This window comes from Pyrus communis, chromosome 13, assembly GCF_963583255.1.
Source record: "Pyrus communis chromosome 13, drPyrComm1.1, whole genome shotgun sequence".
Lineage (NCBI taxonomy): Eukaryota > Viridiplantae > Streptophyta > Magnoliopsida > Rosales > Rosaceae > Pyrus > Pyrus communis.
The window spans coordinates 3,285,248-3,304,145 of NC_084815.1; the positions used below are offsets into that span (position 1 = coordinate 3,285,248).

Consider the following 18,898-nt stretch of genomic DNA (forward strand, 5'->3'; position numbering starts at 1 on the left):
AAAAAAATAAAAATAAATGTATAGAAAGCACGAAGTTTTATTAATTCCCCAAAGAAAATAAAGCAAAAAATTGTTCCTAGCTTTGGCTGTCGGCCAAAGCTAAAGGGTCCTTCTACATAATTTATAAGGGTGATGAGTTGGTAGCAGCTGACACTGACACTGGTTACTGATCAATCAATGCTGCTAAGAAGGTTGCATTTATTGGTGCAAAACCCCATTTTGTTGCGCATCTGAGAACTTGGGTTTCTTATATTTACGTAGACGTTGGCTTTTAACCTTTTTCTTGTTCTTTCTTCTTTCTTCTTTCTTCATAGGCACGAGTTGAAGGGCATCAAACTTTGCTTTCTACTTGCCCAAGAGTCAAGACTAAACCACTTTAGACATGTCAGATTGTGTTATAAATTTACGTGTTACAATAGTTTGAACGATAGATTTGTGTTTTTTTTTTTTTTGTTAATATTGAGTCATTCACAAATTAAAAAACAAATAAATTTTTTCAGTTGGCCATTTCGTCGAGCATTTCACAGGTCTGTCGTCTTTTGTCGAACCATGATGTGTGCATGTTGATAGATATTGACATCTAATGAATTCTACTGAAAGGCCATGTTAAGTTTTGTAGAGACTCATTGCCGAGTGATGTCGACGCATCATGTCGAGGGATGTCAACACCTCCTTCCTCGGGTTATCAAAATATGTTGAACATGCATTCCCTCGAACACTAGGTGGGCACAAACGAGTTTGCACTGGGCATTCGAGTGAGCCCTGAAAGACCTTTATCATTATTTATTTCCGACTTCGGAGGGTCTCAAAAGCATTGAGGTCTCTATGTGAATCTCCATGCGTATCAGGTGGTGTTATTTAACTTATGCATTGCAACATAGTAAAAGTCAAATTTATGTTTAAACACGTATTATAATATGAACGAATTGGTAATATTAGAACCACGAGCATGATGATATTACGATACGGTCACTCTATATTTTTTGACAATAATATGCAAAATTTCATGTTCCACGTGGGGACTAGTCAGTGATGATTCCACTTGTAAAGTATCTTGCTACTAATGAAACTCAGATTGGTGATATATTGCTTTTAAAAATCAATTTTTATATGCTAAGTATGATTAGAAAGAACAAAAAGAAATCTTATGATATAAAATGAGCATGCAAAGAAGGGGTTTTCCTTAATTAAACAAGTACAACTAATTGACCAAAATCTCTTCTTTCTTTCTATTTTTCCCATTTGATCACACAGTGACAAATAATACCAACTGATCATATCATGAAAGACCACCAACTTGTGATTCCTTTATTAATTCCTGTACCCAACCACCGCCTCAATATCAACATATTTTTTATATTCTAAATCAATGCAAAACCAAATTTGAGGTCTACATATAAAAAAAATTATTGACGGATGGTTTGATAATTATTTCGTTTGCAGTTTTTGTTTTCATTTTTTTTAAACTGTAATTTTATTGTATTTACTTTCAGCTTTCAGTTAAAATAATTGAAAACTGAAAACTACTTTCTTGAGTTTTCAAATTTTAGCCTTGAGTTTTCAGTTTTCAGTTTTCATTTTTCTAAAACTGAAAGTTAACCAAACAAGATTTCAATATTCAATTAAAAAAAATGAAAAAACTAAAAACGAAATAGTTATCAAATAGCTCCTATTTATTTCCATTATTTGAAGAAATATTCGCAAAAAAAAACAGACTAACACAAATAATTACAAAATGCTATTTGTACTTCAATTATAGCTTCATGCGTTCTTTGTGTGATAATGTGTTTGTAGCTAATTTTCAAGCACATAATAACTCTTGATAGCAAAGAAACTATGTAGTCTAAGTAAAGGTTGACCTTATACCAACTAACTAGTTAATTCTTAGGTCCATTTCTATTATCAATATTAAGGATATATTGAGTTTGAATCTCTCTCCTTAATCAAAAAGTTGGACCTTAGCATGTTGCAAAATAGTAGCTTGAAATTAGTGGTAGCACATGAAAATTTTCTGGTGATCAACCAGTAATTAGAGCGACCAATCAGCTTAGTTTGACTCTTCATGCACTCTTGATCCGTCACTAAAGTCACATTGTAAGTTTTATGCTTCGTGTGGGTTTGATTCTTGTTTATAAACAACACCACACCATAGGAGAATCATGATTTATAATGGATTTTCGTTCTTGCTTTGATTCTTTGTAGCACATACAGTAGATTGCTTTGTTTTTTTGTTTTTCTTTTAGAAAAGGGAACCAACTAGTGGCTTTCCTTGTAGTAGTTCCCTTTTCGGTGGCTGGAAAGACTCACAGAGATATTTCAGCCTCCTCCTGAACACCATCGTGCGATTCACCAATACCAAGAATCGACACATAGGATGTGCCATGTGGAATACCGGTCTGAAATTCATTCCCAACTATTTCTCTTCAACACACAACGTCTCAAGTTTAAACTCTCTCACCTCCTCTTAGTGTAGCTTAAAATAAGAATATATCTTGTAATAAAAATAAAATAAAAAAAGTCATGTCAACATGTCACGTAATGTATCAGTTACACGTAATCATTTTCCATTCAAACTGCAATACAACTTGTGTCTAAATTCCAATCTCAAAGTTAGATTGGAGAACAACATGACATGATTTTGAAAGAACACCAAATTAGGAATCCAAAGGGACGACTAATGCTGATCAGTTGCTTAAAGAGTGTTTACTTATAAGTTTTTAGTGTTCACACTCTTCCTATGTCATAATCATATCTCATTGATTAATACATTTTATCAACTCTATTATCTCTTCTTCGGTCAATGCCTCAATGATCATATAGATCTTCATTTATTGATTTCCAAGTGTAAATTGGTTCGGTGGTTAGGGTTTTTCTCTTCAATCCATTGTGAATTGGTTCTAAATCATTACTGTAGTTTAATTTAGAGTAGGAATATCATTTGTATTATAAAAACACATACCAAACAGACACTTAAAATAGGTAGGCTGTTCTTTTGCTTGTAACACAAGTTTAGATTACAAGTCACATTTTTTTTTTTGCCTGGCATACACGTCGGCTAAATTAGGTTGTGTTGTGGCAACACCTCAGCTAAATTAGGTCGTGTGGTGACACGTCAGCAGACAAGGCTAAAAGGATAGGACTTAGATCCTCTCCGGATCTCCTCACTGGTTATCCTGAAGATCAATTAATACCAACCGTTCATCAAAAATCGTATGACCACAGTTTTTTTTCTTTTAGGTAGATTACATATAACTATCTTAACTATTGGATCATTAACAGTTTCATATCTCATCTTTAAAAAGTTTCAATGTCATAACTCATCTACGAATTTGTTACAATTTCATACCTTCCGTCAGTTGTCTGTCAATTTCTCCATTAAAATGTTGATGTGGCAAGTGACGGGACCCATTTTCTATTAAATTATTAATTAAATATTAAAAAAAAAAAAGATAGAAAGAAAGAAACCCAAACGCAGATCACATCCCCCCTTCCCCATCCGTCCCCCCTTCCAAACCCAGAACACCCCCCTCCCCGGCGCCCTCTTCCTCCATCTCCTCCTCCCTCCCATGACGCTCCTCCTCCTTCTCCTCCTCCTCCTCCTCCTCCTCCTCCACACCCACCCTCTTCCCTCCTCTACACACCTCACTCCTTAAATCCACACCCATTCCCCCCATTCAAAACCCCCAGTTCGTCTTCCCCCCACCCGAGCCTAACCTGCAACCCAAAAAAAAAAAAAAAAAACCTGAATCCCTTCTTCCCCACACCCACCCTCTTGGAGAAGATGAAGGGGGTTCTGGGTTTGGAAGGCAGGATAGGTTTCGCGGTGCCCCGGGGGTGGTGGTGTGGGATGGGATCTGGGTTTGGGTTTTTTTTTTTTAATAATATTTTTTAATATTTTAATAGAAAATGGGTCCCATCACTTGCCACGTCAACATTTTAACGAAGAAATTGACAGACAACGGACAGAAGGTATGAAATTGTAACAAATTCGTAGATAAGGTATGACATTGAAATTTTTTAAAGATAAGATATGAAATTGTTAATAACCCAATAGTCAAGGTAATTTTGTGTAATTTATTCTTTTCTTTTTCATATTTTTCATGCAAAACGAAGCTGCCTTACTGTTGAAATATAAAAAAGCAAAAACTTTTGGCCACACAATTTTTTATGAACAGTTGGTATCACCAGTGAGGAGTCCCGGAGATGATCTAATTCCAAAAGGACACAAGAACTTTGCTTGTTTGAACCGGAAGCAAACAGGATGAAATTTTGATTCACAAGCAAAGCCAATGGAGTAAAAAGGAAGTTGGTGAAAACGTAGTCACCCAAACAGAATAAGAATAATAATTAAAAAAATGAGTATGTAATTACAGTTTTGATAACAAATCAAGGGAGAGAAATCAAGAGGGGGTGGAGATTCTTTTGCTTGGGTGGATATCCAAAGAAATCCCGCAACCCAAACGCTCCCTCTGTTTATACATTCATTCAGTTCATCTTTATATAATATGCAGACTCATGATCGATCATCCTACACTGACATGCTTACCAAAACTCTGTTTTACCCCCAAAAAACCAAACGTGTTTCGAAAAACAAATTACAACGACGCAGAAGAAAGAACTGTATTTACCATTATCAATTACTGTTTACAGTGAAGACATTCATCTTCTTTTTTTTCCGCCTTTTTTTTCTTTCGTCGGGGGAGAAATTTAATTTTGAGAGAGGGTGAGAGTGAGAGAGAGACCGGTATCTTCATTGACAAGTAGAGAAGTGAGCTCCAAGCATTCTACAAGCTACTTCCATCAATTTCCCTGAAAATATAAGTGGAAAAAGGAAAAAATAATAAGTCAACTGAATAAATCTGTAATATCAAATGCAAATAAATAAAATAAAAATAAATAAATAAAAATAGGGAAAATAAAATAAAAAACCATGCCAGCTGACTTCTCAATTAGCAGAAGCAAATGGGAATTAATTAAGGGACAGGATGTGGTGTGGTGGGTCATATAGCATTAGGTCACAGCTGGGTATTGCTCGGCTGGCGTCACATGGAATCAGAGACCGGTGGTAGTGGAAGTGTCCATGTCCTCTCACACACTCCAAAGTCCGTGACATCAAACATTTTATGCTTTTGCACCGACAGTATTTGCTGCCTAACCCTAACTTCCAAGCTTCCTCCTTCTACCCCCAAGAAACTCCATGGTCACATTTCTAGCCCTAGAGTCTAGGTGTATGTCGTAAAACGGCGGGGTTTAGAACCCTAAACCCTAAACCCTAATATCGGCACATAAAACACGAGTAAAAACGTCGTGTTTTGTGTTGCTTGTGCACGATTAGGGAACTGATAACCGTTGATTGATATAAATCTCAAGATTATAGATGGTTTTGAGATGGTTCACATGAAAGACTACAACTTGTTAGGGTAGTTGGGTGTCACTTTCTTGGATATGTCTATGCCAATCACACTACTGACGAATCTTAGAAAACCTCCATTAATCAACCATGCACTCCTAATCATTTGTGGCATCTAGCATATAATAAACTGCCCTTTTTTTATTTTTTATGAATGAATTAGTACCAACCCATTTGTAAACTGATTCTCCAGAATTCAACCGAAAACAAAACAAAATGACTAGTGAAATTTTTACTAGTTCCGAGCCTAACCTCGCAAACAAATGCATTTTTATCATCCCCTCACAACACATAACAAACATCAACTGAATCAATCAATCGAAATCGAATTGAAAAACCAAACGAACAAATCGCAGAAAGACAAGGCACGGCACTCCTTGGCTTAAGCTAACAGCAACTGTAGCAACAGTCGTGAGAGGTCCATGAAAAGCTTTGGAAACAAGAATATCATCAGAGGAGGATGGGAGTGTGATCTAAACAAGGGTTATTAGGTGCTATATCGGGAGGGAGAAAGGCCGGAAGAGGGGTTTTGCCATAAGCCTCTTGGAAACTTCATTGACATTGCACACCGATAGTTCAATTGACGAAAACTTGGACAAATCGAGCCGATAATCCAAGAAAGAGAGAACTAGTGATAAACCATCCCTTAATAAATCAATGATCACATCATCCTCTAAACTGTTTCGACCTACTCCACTATGAACATCAATCCTTAGTAGAATTTGACCTAATTTAACCTCAAAGAAAACATCAATTATGACACATTACAAATCTAATGACTGACAAACACAGATTTAAGCAAGGAATCGAAAAACAAGAAGCAAATTAGTAATGCAGAGAAAGGAAAAAGCTACTGAATATACCTCTCCTGGGCTTAGCAGCAACCTTAACAACCGGTGCAGATTTCTTCTCCGTTTTGGCCTCCTCCTCCTCCGTCGGGTAAAGCACCCCGTCAATGCCCTGCACCGAAATCCTCCCGTCCGTATAAATATCGGGATCAAACAAATACGCCGAAACGTCCCCCTGCCCGAATTTCACCGACCCATCAGCCTCCTGCGCCACCACTTTATGCGGCAGCCTCAGTGTGTCGTACCGCACCTTCCCGAACCTCTTCACCGAATTATACATACTCTCCTCCGTCTGGTACTCCGGTATGATGTGGTAGTACACAATCTGCTCTGGCGCGCCCGGCTCGCTCAGCTGGTCCGTGGTCAGCTTCGCCATCGCCTCGTCGTTCGGCGCCAGTACCGTCAGCACGTACCCTTCCGAAACCAACCGCCCCATCTCCGTCGCCAAAGACGTCAGATTCACCAGAATGTCCGCCATCTCGTTGTACCCGCCGTAGTGGAGGAGAGTGTGGATGAAGTCTTTCACCTGGCTCTCACCGTCGAAATGGTGTTTGGGCCCGCCGGGTCCGGGGGCGGGAGCGGGAGCTAGAGACGGACCGGGAGCCAAGGCATCGTAAATCGGCAGAACAGGCGGGGCGCCGACTGGAACCGGAGGAGCCGGTTTCTTCAAGCGGTGGGTTCTTGGGTCGACCTCGGGAGCTCCCTCGGGATGAATAGCGGATATGGTCCGAAGATTCCGCCTCCGGTTGAAGTCGTCCTCGACGGAGCGCGGGATCAGGAGGCGCTCGATTCCATGGATGACGCCATCGGGTCGGGTCACATCATCGGGTCGGATGATTTGTGCGGAGTTAACCGATTTGCGGCCGGTGGGCTTGTGGGTTGTCAAATGAAGGTGCTCGTGGTTACCGGAAAGGGTCTTGTGGTGGCGACCCGACCCGGAATCAGGCCACTGGGTCGACCCGATGCGGCTGGGGATAATGTGGAACATGAGCAGCGTCTGGAGGGACTTCAGATTGCCGGGTTCGAGCAAGAACCGCTTGAATTCCGGGTCGAGCTGACGCTCCAAAGCCTCGTTTTTGGGGGCGAAGATGGTCACGTTGTGGTTGCCGACGGCCTCCTCGAGGGTCTGGAGGAGGAGGGCCTTCTCGACGAGCTCGGCCAGCTCGGTGTAATGCGAGTCGAGGAGGGCGACGAGGACGGAGTTGGAGTTGACCGCCGTGGTGGAGGATTTGTTAGATGGCAATGCGGCGGAGGCGGCGGAGAGGATGAGGGCGAAGACGAAGAAGAAGCAGCGACCATAGATCTGGGAGTCCATGGCGCCCGAAAGATACGGCGAAAAAATCAGAGTTGCTGCTGGCCGGCCGGCCGTGGTAATGCTGGAGTTGTAGTTTTGGTGGTGGTGGGAAGTGGAAGCAGATGAGGAGGAGGAAGAAGAAGAAGAAGAGAGAACGGGAGAGAGGAGTTCGGGGTTTGTGAGATAAAGAGGCTTCAGAAAGTGGTGAGAGGCATGAGAGTTGAGTTTGATGACAGGCTGGAGGTGGGGACCACACGGAGACTTCCTCTCTCTCTACAAGTACTCCCCACCTGCTGCTGCTGTGCTCTCTCTTTCCCTCTCTAAGACTAGACTAAAAGCCTTGGGCGTGAGATAGTTGAGTTGTGTGGAAGCGAAGCGAAGCTTGTGGAGTTGAAGTCGAAGCCACGCCAGTTGGCGTTGTTGTTGTGTTGACAGAAAAATGTTGGAAAAAAGAGTATGTTGTGTGTGTGTGTTGGGTTGTCGAATGAATTAATAGAGGATTTTTCGGTTGCGGTTTAGTTTTGACTGTGTCGGCTGCAGGATTAGTCAATTCTTATTGGCTTAAATATTCTGTTACTTTATGTTTTTGTTTTCCACAGGTGGGTCCTTTAATAAAATGTGACCTTCTTAGGACTTTCATTTTATTTTTTATACGTAGTTTGTCCATCGTCTCTAAGTATAAAGCGAACTCAATACCACCCATGGTATGTTGATGTGGTGTATCATGATGGTAAAGTAGCATGGTATGTTTTAAGAGATGTAGTAGAAGAGATTCTCTCATGTAAACAAGATGAAGTTTTAGTGACGTCACTGTCGTAATTGTCACGTGTTCAAAAAGCACGTATAATATGTCTATTTTGAAGAGAATTGTGAGAAGAACAAGACTCGTGGTTTATAGCCATGAGTCCATTGTGTTTAAAGACATCCGAGGTAGTTTAAATTTTCAAAACTGCATTTTAAATTTTGTAACAAAAATCAGACTTTTCGTTTGTCGTCCGATTACTATCATTTTGATTTCATTTAATTTTCTAAGGCCTTTGAGTTACCCCAAGGTGTTTAAGCCATTGCCTGGCTCCTAGTGTAATAATCTTTCTTTCAATTATCAATTAACACAATCAACTTGTTTGGATTCCTGCACGAATTCTCTTGTTTGGATTCAAAAACATAGAAATTTAGAATTTCTGCGTGAAAAAAACCTTAGAATTTGGGACCTCCAATTCCCAAGTTTAAATTCCATGTACATAGGTGTCATTTCCTAATTTCTATGATTTAAAGCTTAAAAACAACAAATTACATATTCAATTTCATTGTTCTCTTAGGCTAACCAAACAAAAAAATTCACAAATTTTAGAAAATAAAATCCCGTCAATTCAATTTCCGTCATTTTAAAATCCCTTAGTAATCTTAAATTTCTTCATCCAAACATAATGTTAGTTTTTTGGTGAATTCCATATTTGTTTTTGGAGGGATTACGTTGGTAACCCTTTAATTATTTCATGTTGCGTCACTTCATACATAAACTAATTTATTATGCAGCTAATTACTTTAATGTGCTACTTAAATACAAGTGCACAATATAAAGAGGATTTTTTAGTGTGCCAGAGGCCTGCTACACTAAGTGTAGTAATATTATTGATAAGAAACTTAAAAAATAAATTTCTAACTAGTTATATTATAAAGCTTGATGTATCAGGTCGTGTTTCCATTACACATAAAATTTTCTCTACGATACAAAGTTCACATCGGTGGGTTGCATCATCTCTTTTTCTTTTTCGTTTCTTTTTGGCGGGGGTCGCTTGAGGAGTTAAAAGAGGTTTCGTAATTTAAATCCTTAACTAGGTTATTTTCTTCTGACAAAAAAGAAATTTATTTTCGCAAAAACATAAATTAAAAAGTCCTCTTTTTTTTTTTTTTTTTTATAATCTATAAAGAGTTGGTATAAGATGAGGTGGCATGTAATTTGGTGAATAAAGCTAAGCCGAAGCCGAAGCGTGTGGGTAGCTCAAAAGGCTTCGCGGCAAGTTGTCGGTGTCCTCCGATTTTACAAAGAACAAAATCACGAAGAATGCCCTCAGTTCTACGCTAAGCTACAAAAACACCCCCCCCCCCCACGTCACTCTCTTAAAGCGCGCGTGTGACGCGTGAACACACTTTTCTTTCTCCACTCTCGTTTATTATTGAAGCCTCAGACGGCAACGTTTTGTCCACTGGCAGATTGCTTGTCAACCTCACATGTCAAAAAATTCCATATGTCCACATAAACAAAATGTTGCTAATACAATAAGTTTTTCAGTACGTCGAGAAGACATCTTAGTATACTAAGTGTCATATACAAATAGTTGAATTTTTTTTTCTTTTTAATTTTCTAACCAATTGTAATATACATTTATTGTATCGAACCGTATTCTTAAGATACTGAAAATCTCTCTACAAATGCAACCATTCTAGGGTTTCACATTTTACTAATTTGTCGTGGATTGGCAAAGTAAAATATAATTTTGGACGGCACATTAGCGAGATAAAAAAGTTAATTACTTGGTAAAAGATTTATGATGGTGTAATAATTTGGAGTCTAATGTGGAGGTGTTTGGGTTAAAAATGGCATTTGGACATGGACATGATTGTTGATACTCTTTAAAAAGAAGAAGATTTGATGATTTAATTGTGCTTGTTTGTAGAGATTTTATTTCGTTATGTTAAGTATAACACAATAATTGTCAACTAGTGGACAATAATTCACAATTTAGTGACTACATTCTTTATGAAATTAAGTACTTTATTCAAAGAACCACTATGGTATAGTTCAGTAGTTAGAAACGAATTTCAAACTTTTAATTCACACAATATGTTTTGGATTTGATTTCTGGCACTGATGAATCACACGGTGGTAGCCAAGGAAAGGTTGAAATGCCTCTATAAGTCATCGTCGCCCTCCAAAATGGTGAATTGTCGTGACGAAGTTACCAGCTGAATTTTTTTATATATATTAAAAAATACCATATTCAAAGGAAAAAAGAATAGTTTGTCATGTAGGCTCCTAATTTAAAGAGAGAGAGTGAGAAGAACATTGTACGCATCCACTATGTAAAATCTTTATAAAAGAGATTATTAAGAAATTAGTTGGTACAAGGTACTAATCGGGAGTTATGTGCTTCATGCACTTTAAATATTTTTTCAGAATTTATTTATTATTTTATTAAGAATTCATTTCAAAAGTTTTTTTTATCAAAAACGTTTTCAAACATTTAAAAGCACTTACAAACGAGTCCAAATATACGAAAAAGGAACAGATGATTTTGCAAATTGTGAAGAGACAATCGTGTTAAAAAAAAAAAAAAAAAACAATTTAACCTTTTGAAGCAGGAAAGTTACCAAAGAAAAACCTTTTTTAATTTTCTAAGCACACAATGACACCAACTATTTTGCTTAATTTTTACCCGACCTTTTCCAACTTTTGTAATGTCTCTTTTTCATCTTCCAATCGTTGTGTAACGCATAGTTGGAAAATGATTTAGCAACTTTTGATGTGTTTCCGATAGTTTAATTCATATACTATCACTCTGAGGTTGAGTGTCTTCCTAATTTGGAGATAAAATTTTTTATTTTCTTTCTCTTTTTGTTTTTTAATTTATGGGCCTAATGATTTGGGAAAAGAAGATAGAGTGGAGTTGCCATTAGAAGTAATGCACCCCTCTTTACTTTGGGAATAAGTTTTCATCTAAATTTGTAAGCGTTGGATTTATCTGGTGAATAAGATATATTTCTTCTTCCTACTGTATATTGAATAAACATATTGCTTGTATTCAAAAAGTAGTTTTCATCGTCATTTAGTACTACATTCTAGTGATATTTCTTTTCATTTGTAACTTGTAAGTGAGAGGTTTTAGATTCGATTCTCACCAAAGGCAAATTTGAACCACATTATTGTTAACCTATTGTGAGACTAAGCTCACCCTCTTTTTTTTTTTTTTTTTTTTTTTTTTTTTTTAAATTAGATAATATCGTTTGTTAAAAAAAAAAAAAAAAAAAAAAAGAAGTTAGTTTTCATCTGAGCTTTAAAATGGCAGTGACCACTATGTCTTTAAATCTAACAATATTTATGATGAACATGTAGACCAAGAATTATTTCAAAAATGTATAAAACAAAGTGTTGTTATTACGTTTTCGTGGATGAATCATGATATTGTTTGAGCTTTTAATGCAAAATGAAAATGTATTCCACACAGTACGTTCTGAGCTCGATTTCTAACACTAGTGAATCACATGATGATGATTAAAGGAACGCTGAAATGTCTTTACAAGTCTTTTTTACCCTTAGAAGGGTGAACTGTCGTAGTGAATTAACTATTCCTTTTTTTTGAAAAAAAAAAAAGAAAGCACTTATTGGTCCACAATATTGGTTTAAACCCTGTTTTCTGACCACATATATAAGTTACATGATGTGGTGGTTCATGATCAGATTATTTTTCAATGCTTAAAAAATACTCAAATCATCAGCCGTGACATCATATGATATACAAAATATGATTCTAGTAATTTCAATTTATAGCTCCATGGATGCTATGGTCTCAATATGGCACAAGCAGGTACTTCATTTTAATATTATACATATACAGTGAAGGTTATTGATGAATTGGTTGGGGGTCCTTTGGTCCCCATTGAAACTTTGTCGTGTCGTGTGCCTAATTAAAATACATGGTTATTGTTATTATTATATATTAATACTTTGAAAATTGTTAGTTGCACTACAAAAATTTCATTTAGCATTGTAAATTTTTTATAATTAGAAATAAAAATACACTTGTGAGAAGTATAGAATGAGATTTTTGGAGTGTTAATAACTCACATTCCAAAGTCTCCTCCCAAAATAATTTAGGTTGTCAACCTAAATTATTATCCCAAAATTGTCGAAGTCAATTTCAGCTGGGATAATAATTTAGGTTGTCAAAATTGCCGTTTGACAACCTAAATTATTATCCCAGCTGAAATTGACTTCTAAACTATTTTTCCGATAAATTAACCCTTAAGCTATTTGAAATCAACCAATTAACTTCACTGTTAAATTCGATGAAATTTCGTTCACTTTGCCGTCAAATAATAGCATGATTTTACGTTCAAAAGTGAATCACATGCTAGTCACCTGCACATGCGAGTATTTGACGGCAAAGTTAATGAAATTTTATCGAATCTGGCAATAAAAGGTTAATTGGCAAATTTCAAATAGTTCAAAAAGTTAATTTACCAAAAAATGAAAGGAGATTTAACGAAATACTTCCGGTACTGTTCATTTTTAACAAAAAACCACATTTTTACATTTTCCTAGTACTATTCACTACACCTTTATGTGTCATTTTTCATTAAAACTTAGTTTTTTTTTTTTTGGACTGTTCGTTAGCTTTTTTAAAAATGAATTTAGGAGTCAATTTCAACTAGAATAATAATTCAAGGGGTCAAATCGCAGTTGATGCACTATTTAAATATGGGCTATGTTGTAGCTCAGACCACCTTCATTGGTGATAGGGTCTAACGTGAGACATTAGTAAGAAAATGCAAACGTTGGAATTTAAATATGCTACATATACATGTTTTATTATATCAGCCGGCTTGAGAAGTGGATCCTGTTCTGGATCCTTTTTTCCGAGATGTGAGACAGCCAATCTATCAGCATTACAAAGCCGAATGTCTGGGACTGGCTGTCTCACATCCCTCAAAATGACATCGCACTCCTCAAGTTGTTCCTGTATTACACAACATAACAGGAGGGAAGACAGAAATCACAATTCAAGAGGGCAACCTAGAAAGCATTTGGTACCTTAACTAAAGGGTAGGTAGATTTTACTCACTCAGTTCCATCCTAAATTGTTTTAAACGAAAATTTCAGTGCCCGATTGAAACAAAAATTGTGTAATGGCATACTGGTCTGCGTATAATTTATCATCCACAGGCGATAGACTCGGAAACGCTTCCATAACATTTCTTCTTAGCATCCAAAACAATTCAGTGTCAACATAGACCATCCATACATAATTAAAGCACTATACGACGGGTTATATATGAAAATATATACATAGATATACCCATTTGTAAAATGTATGTGTCCAGATAATTGTTCTTCTGTCAAGACCTCCTCTTCTTTATTTGAATTCAGACCACAATCGAGTTAGTTTTAACATACCCGAATCCTTTAACTCCGGCCTGAAGTGCAAAGCATCTCAACCTCAGCATCCCATGTCTGGAGCAAAGGGTAACCTTAGAATTAAAACCCACACCAAAACTCAGACAACTTGGATCAATATGAAAGGTGTGCAAATAAATTAAGATATGAAACTTAGAAAAATCTCTTGTGAATTAGTTGAATTAAGGTCTTTCGTTGTTTCTAACATGCACACAAAAAAAAAACATGAGAGAACAAACGGCGGCAGAGATAACTGTCATCCTAATTGATAAAGCCGCCAGCTAGACGGCATACAGAAAAATCAGACGTGATCATGTGATTAAGAGCAAGACTGTTGAAAGAGGAATGTTCAAAGGGTCAAGTGATAGGCCTGAGGCGCTGTGCACACACAAAATAGCACGCTAGCACATAATTCAAATCAAAATTGTAAATTCTTACTGCATCGTGGGGCCCTAATAAGTAACAATGGTGGTGGAAACAAGCCGTAAATAAGGTGGCATTGGTGATGAAGTGGTTTACTTCGATACAAAAATAACAAAATTCAAACCAACATTATTACTCACCTTAATTATGAAATGCTGAGGATAGATGCATTGCTGAAACAATTAATAGCAGATCAATGTGAAGTGGAACCTGCGGCACAAGTAGTACCAGGCCTATTGTTGTCACTCAAAGGGTTTTCTCCACGGATCTCTGCACGGTTCTGGTTGCTCTGCTCTGCAGCAGAACCATCTGCATTCTGATTCACTCCAGAAGACTGGTTGTCTGTACTATTATCTCTTGTCTCAAGGCGCTCCATCATTCGAGATACGGTGGCAATTCCAGCATTCACCTCTCTACGAACTTCAGAACTGAGTTCCGACATAGAAGGGCTACGGGAGAACAGCCTCTCCTTCAATCCTCGTGTACTCCTCGAAAACGATTCCTTGTACCTTAGGTACAAATACAACAAATGAAATGGTAAAGAGAAAACCAAATGTATACACACATGCACATTAAACTAGTAAGGTGGTGTCCAAAATAGAACAGTGGTCACTTCATATCATACCTCATTGACATGGAATTAAGCTTAGATTTCAGAGACTCTGAAAGAGAGTGAAGTTCTGATGGTCCTGCTCTGTCCTGATCCAAAGATGAGGCATGGCTAGTAGAGCTCCTACAAAAGATACTAAATAGTCATACAAATGTGAAATGCCTAGCATGGAAGTCCATAAAGAATACTACCAGTGACTAAATGGTCATATAAAATGCAACACAAGTAAATTATTATTACCAATGACTAGAGGAATTTCCTTGACGATTTCTATGCACGCGTGAAGACCCAGATGGTAAGGAAGAAATTCCGTCAGTCTGAACAGAAGGATATTGTGCACTACTTCGTGATGATTCATCCACATCTGAAGTAAGTGGGGTAGATGGACTTGCTACAGTTATTTCAGCTGGTTCACTGTCCCCTCCTGGGGCATGAACAGGACCAAGAGGAGATGCACTAGGATGTGTAGAAGGTACCGACAAGTGTGGATGACCACGAGCAGATGATCGGCTCCTATGGCTTTCTCTTCTACCATGGTGGTGGGCCCTTCCCATAGAAGCAGCAGCGGCCAAGTGCTGAATGATGTGCTCTTCAAGTTCAGCATTGGCAGTACCCACAGGTAACTGAATTCCATTTCATAAACACATTATATACCATGAAGAAACAATATTAAACTTCATACTTTTAGTCAGCATTTGATTGACCGGACTAGGACTGGATTGGGCTCTTTAAGACCAATTCTAACTTGGACTGGATAGTTTGGGATTATACCTTCTTTATGTGGAATTAGACCATCTAACATGAGGGGACTAAATAGAACCAACCCAACCCAACTCAAACCAATCCAATCCAATCCAATCCCTATCATGGCTTGGACTAATTATAGGTAGGCTATAATTAGTCCAAGCCAACTCAATCCTATGTATCAAACATGCCCTAAATGTTTTATTTTTGTATTTTTGGACAGCCAAACATTGGACACAGCCTTGTAATGCTTTAAAGAACCAAAGAACTATTCCAACAACAAAAACAACGAAAGAAGATGACGAACATGCTGAAATTGAAAATCGCCAAGGGTGGGATGATGAAATATAGTTGCATTTCTAGCTGTCTCCCTAAATCTTCTCTCCTGTTCTACTCCCTCCAGTAATTCTTGACTGCCAAAATACGTACTCATTTCAGTTAACTCCAGGTACATAATTATAACACGTCAAAATAAAAAATGACAAAAACAAACCTGCAAGGATCCTTCAAGCTAATGGGTTGCCAACACATGGGACATTGAGAGCTTCGCTGGCACCTACATGAATGTATAATATTGTTAGGATTCTGAGAATGTCTACCTGTCCCAATTTGAATGGTTATTGATGAACTAAAGATTCCTTGTAAACGCATATGCATGTGCATGGAGTTCGTGCAAGATAAACATTGAAACCCACACATTGTCTTAAAGCCAAGAAAGGTCATGTCAAGTGACCAAAAAAACCTTACAACTGAATCTCTCATAAGCAGACGGGATTCAAAATATTAACACCTTCATGAAGTCATAGTTTAAATTTACATTTGCAGGAAAATGGAACTATGCATAGAAGGAAAACATATTTGCTAAGTCACTGGCCACTACATAATAAAGAATGGTTCTATCGCCACAATTCATATATCCTCACCCCAAGTTTAAAGGATATTAATCAACTCTCCCACCCCCATCATTCCGTACTGCCACATCTCCTGATCTTTCCATATCCCTAATCTTTAACTTTGCTAAGTAAAGATGGTGGTTTCCATGGAATATGCATAGAAGGCAAAATATATCAGCTAAGGTCACTGGACTCTATATAATAGATAATGGTGATATATCCTCACACACCATTCAAATATCCCTGCCCCAACCACAATTTTTAAGAATTTTAATCAATCCTTTCCACCCCCATTATTCCCGTAGTGCCACATCTCCTGCTCCTTCCATATCCCTAATCTTAATCTTTGCTAAGTAAAGACGGTGCTGTCCATGGATGCTGCCCATGGTAGTGCAGTGCCCTAAATAAGCTTGTACCGCCTGGTGCAAAAACTGGCCTCAAATAGAGGTAGAAAATAGACTCGCTTAAAAGTTAAAATAAGTTTAAATGAAAAATCAAATACAAATTAATAAATAAAAAGTAAAATAAATGATGTTAGTAAGATCCATGATTGAAACTAATATCCTTTATACCACTCAAGGATGCAGTGGAGGTGAAACTCATGCTTGCAAGAAGTAACCTGCAAAGCAAGACACAGAATCTGATTAAAGGCAAATCTATATAAGATCAGCGCATGAGTACGAAGCATAAGATTCTCATGTGCAAGGAGAAAACAAAAAGGTGGATACATTTGATATATTACCACTGATGGATCACTGTCGCAAAACTCATCAAGGCATATGCTGCAGGCCTCGCCATAATCCTCTTGTATTCCCCCTTCCACAAATGCAACAGCTGATATCATATGACTTTCAGCCTCCTTTGCCTCCATTTTATTTGGAATCTTTTGACACACAAAACCCAATTTCAACATTGATCAGTAGAGCGCATCGTTCGTGAAAAGTAGCATAATTAAATCCCAAACGGAATGAGCATCTATTCTCAAAGAGTTAGCCAATCTCAGTTCTAAATATTTTAGAAGTAAAACAATTAAAGCTACAGGCTAAGTTAATAAATTCTCATGAGTAACCAAAATTATAAACCCAATTCAAGGAACCTCAACCTATCAACCGAGGCTGGCGACACTAATATCTTAGGTCTTATGACTCTTATCCTACTTAAATTATCTGGGACTACATCCACCGTTATTTTTTGGAAAATCGTTTCCTAGTTTACCATTGTAACCATTCCTGCCTTCCTCTAGTTCCCTTTTTCTATTTGTGAAAACTAACATTCGTTAAATTGAACTGAAAAAGTAGCATTTCTTAAAATGCTGAATTATATCAATGAAAACTGAGATGGAGAAATTCACACACTGTTTCATCAACACAAAATAAAAACTACTCTTCTGTTTGGATAAGGAAAATCACTTCGTTCTCAAATATGTTGACTGATGAAAGTTTGTTTATGTTTTAAAGGATTTTGAAATGTTTCATGTAGTATGCAGAACTCCAAAGCGAAAACTATATCCTTCATAGTTGTATCAGCGATTAACAAAAGCTTTGTTAACATACACACATATCATCATTCATCCATCCATTCCATTCCATCCATTTGCTTATCCGAATATACAAATACAGTCGCAAATATATGAAATCCAGAGGAAACAATAAACTTAATAATCAAATCCCCTGCACCCAAGTTCAAATTCTCCTCCCTGTAGTTTTTATTAGATTAGAATATCGCTTGAATACAAAAATATAGCATCACTTAAAAATAAAAATAAATAACTCCCTTAAACAGGATAACATTTTCTTTAACATACACACATATCCTCAATTATCCATCCATTGGTTCATTCAATTATACCTACATATTCAATTCTATGAAACCCAGATGACATAATACTCTCAACAATCAAATCAAAGCAACAACATAATTGAAAAGAAAATCAAAATTCAATCCTAAGAATAAAAAAGATTAAAACTTTAATCAAATTCCAAATAAAAAATTGATGGGTTTTGATGGGTTTACCACCATTAAGGGGATTAGAGATGGCTGTCAAGAAATTCAGAGAAGAACGGCCATGAAATTGCAGCAGATCGAGCTCTGAATTCCCCAACCAGAAAACCCCACTAAAGATTCATCGCCAGCAAGCCGGCAGCAAACAAAACAAAACCACCCTACAATTCAGCGGTGCACAGTTGATTGATCAATGTTGAAAAAACAGAAGGATAAAAAAAATTAAAGTTAATTTTACCTTCAAATTTGGGTGTGCAGTGCTGGTTCCTGGTTGGTTTGTTTTTGTTTGGAAAATTTAGGTTTTATATTGCTGTATTATTCACGTAAACAAAATCAGCTTCAGAAAATTACGGAATGCAAAGTGTTTTAACGTTTCGAATGAATATAATCTACGTTTCGACGAAGATATTAATTTCACCTAATTACATGTTAAAATATTAAGATTAGGAACATTATTTTTTTCTGAAAATAATTTATGTTCCTTCCCCACTTCCCACTTT

At 37.2% G+C, this 18,898-nt stretch overlaps 2 protein-coding genes across 6 annotated transcripts; both read right to left on the bottom strand.

The window, feature by feature from the left end:
• Positions 1–4,392: 4,392 nt before the first annotated feature.
• On the bottom strand, positions 4,393–7,715 carry LOC137713740 (fasciclin-like arabinogalactan protein 16). Its single transcript, XM_068453082.1, has 2 exons — positions 6,274–7,715; positions 4,393–4,809 (listed from the first exon to the last, which is right to left on the bottom strand). The coding sequence occupies exons 1-2, from the start codon at positions 7,571–7,573 to the stop codon at positions 4,751–4,753; spliced, it is 1,359 nt and encodes a 452-aa protein (XP_068309183.1). The 5' UTR covers positions 7,574–7,715; the 3' UTR covers positions 4,393–4,750.
• A 5,787-nt stretch (positions 7,716–13,502) lies between these two features.
• On the bottom strand, positions 13,503–18,825 carry LOC137713741 (E3 ubiquitin-protein ligase RHF2A-like). 5 transcript variants are annotated; one of them, XM_068453086.1, is made up of 10 exons: positions 18,637–18,825; positions 18,411–18,559; positions 17,140–17,280; positions 16,970–17,016; positions 15,998–16,060; positions 15,812–15,917; positions 15,001–15,383; positions 14,776–14,883; positions 14,291–14,659; positions 13,503–13,801 (listed from the first exon to the last, which is right to left on the bottom strand). In XM_068453086.1, exons 2-9 carry the CDS (start codon positions 18,414–18,416, stop codon positions 14,344–14,346), a joined length of 1,170 nt encoding a protein of 389 aa, XP_068309187.1. In that variant the 5' UTR covers positions 18,417–18,559; positions 18,637–18,825; the 3' UTR covers positions 13,503–13,801; positions 14,291–14,343. The 5 variants fall into 5 exon arrangements, with proteins under 5 accessions (XP_068309187.1, XP_068309185.1, XP_068309188.1 ...); XM_068453084.1 differs by having other exon boundaries at positions 13,503–13,784; positions 18,411–18,511; positions 18,637–18,822; XM_068453087.1 differs by having other exon boundaries at positions 13,503–13,784; positions 18,414–18,559; positions 18,637–18,822.
• Between the last annotated feature and the right edge of the window lie 73 nt (positions 18,826–18,898).

Bases quoted from the DNA above. Each gene is read 5' to 3' on its own strand.
- LOC137713740 (XM_068453082.1), bottom strand. From the start codon at position 7,573: ATGGACTCCCAGATCTATGGTCGCTGCTTCTTCTTCGTCTTCGCCCTC. The intron at 4,810-6,273 runs GTATATTCAGTA...TTATATTTTCAG, and splicing joins TGCTGCTAAGCCCAGGAGAG to GGAAATTGATGGAAGTAGCT.
- LOC137713741 (XM_068453086.1), bottom strand. The intron at 17,017-17,139 runs GTAATATATCAA...CTTGCTTTGCAG, and splicing joins GCGACAGTGATCCATCAGTG to GTTACTTCTTGCAAGCATGA. The intron at 14,884-15,000 runs GTAATAATAATT...TATCTTTTGTAG, and splicing joins GGAAATTCCTCTAGTCATTG to GAGCTCTACTAGCCATGCCT.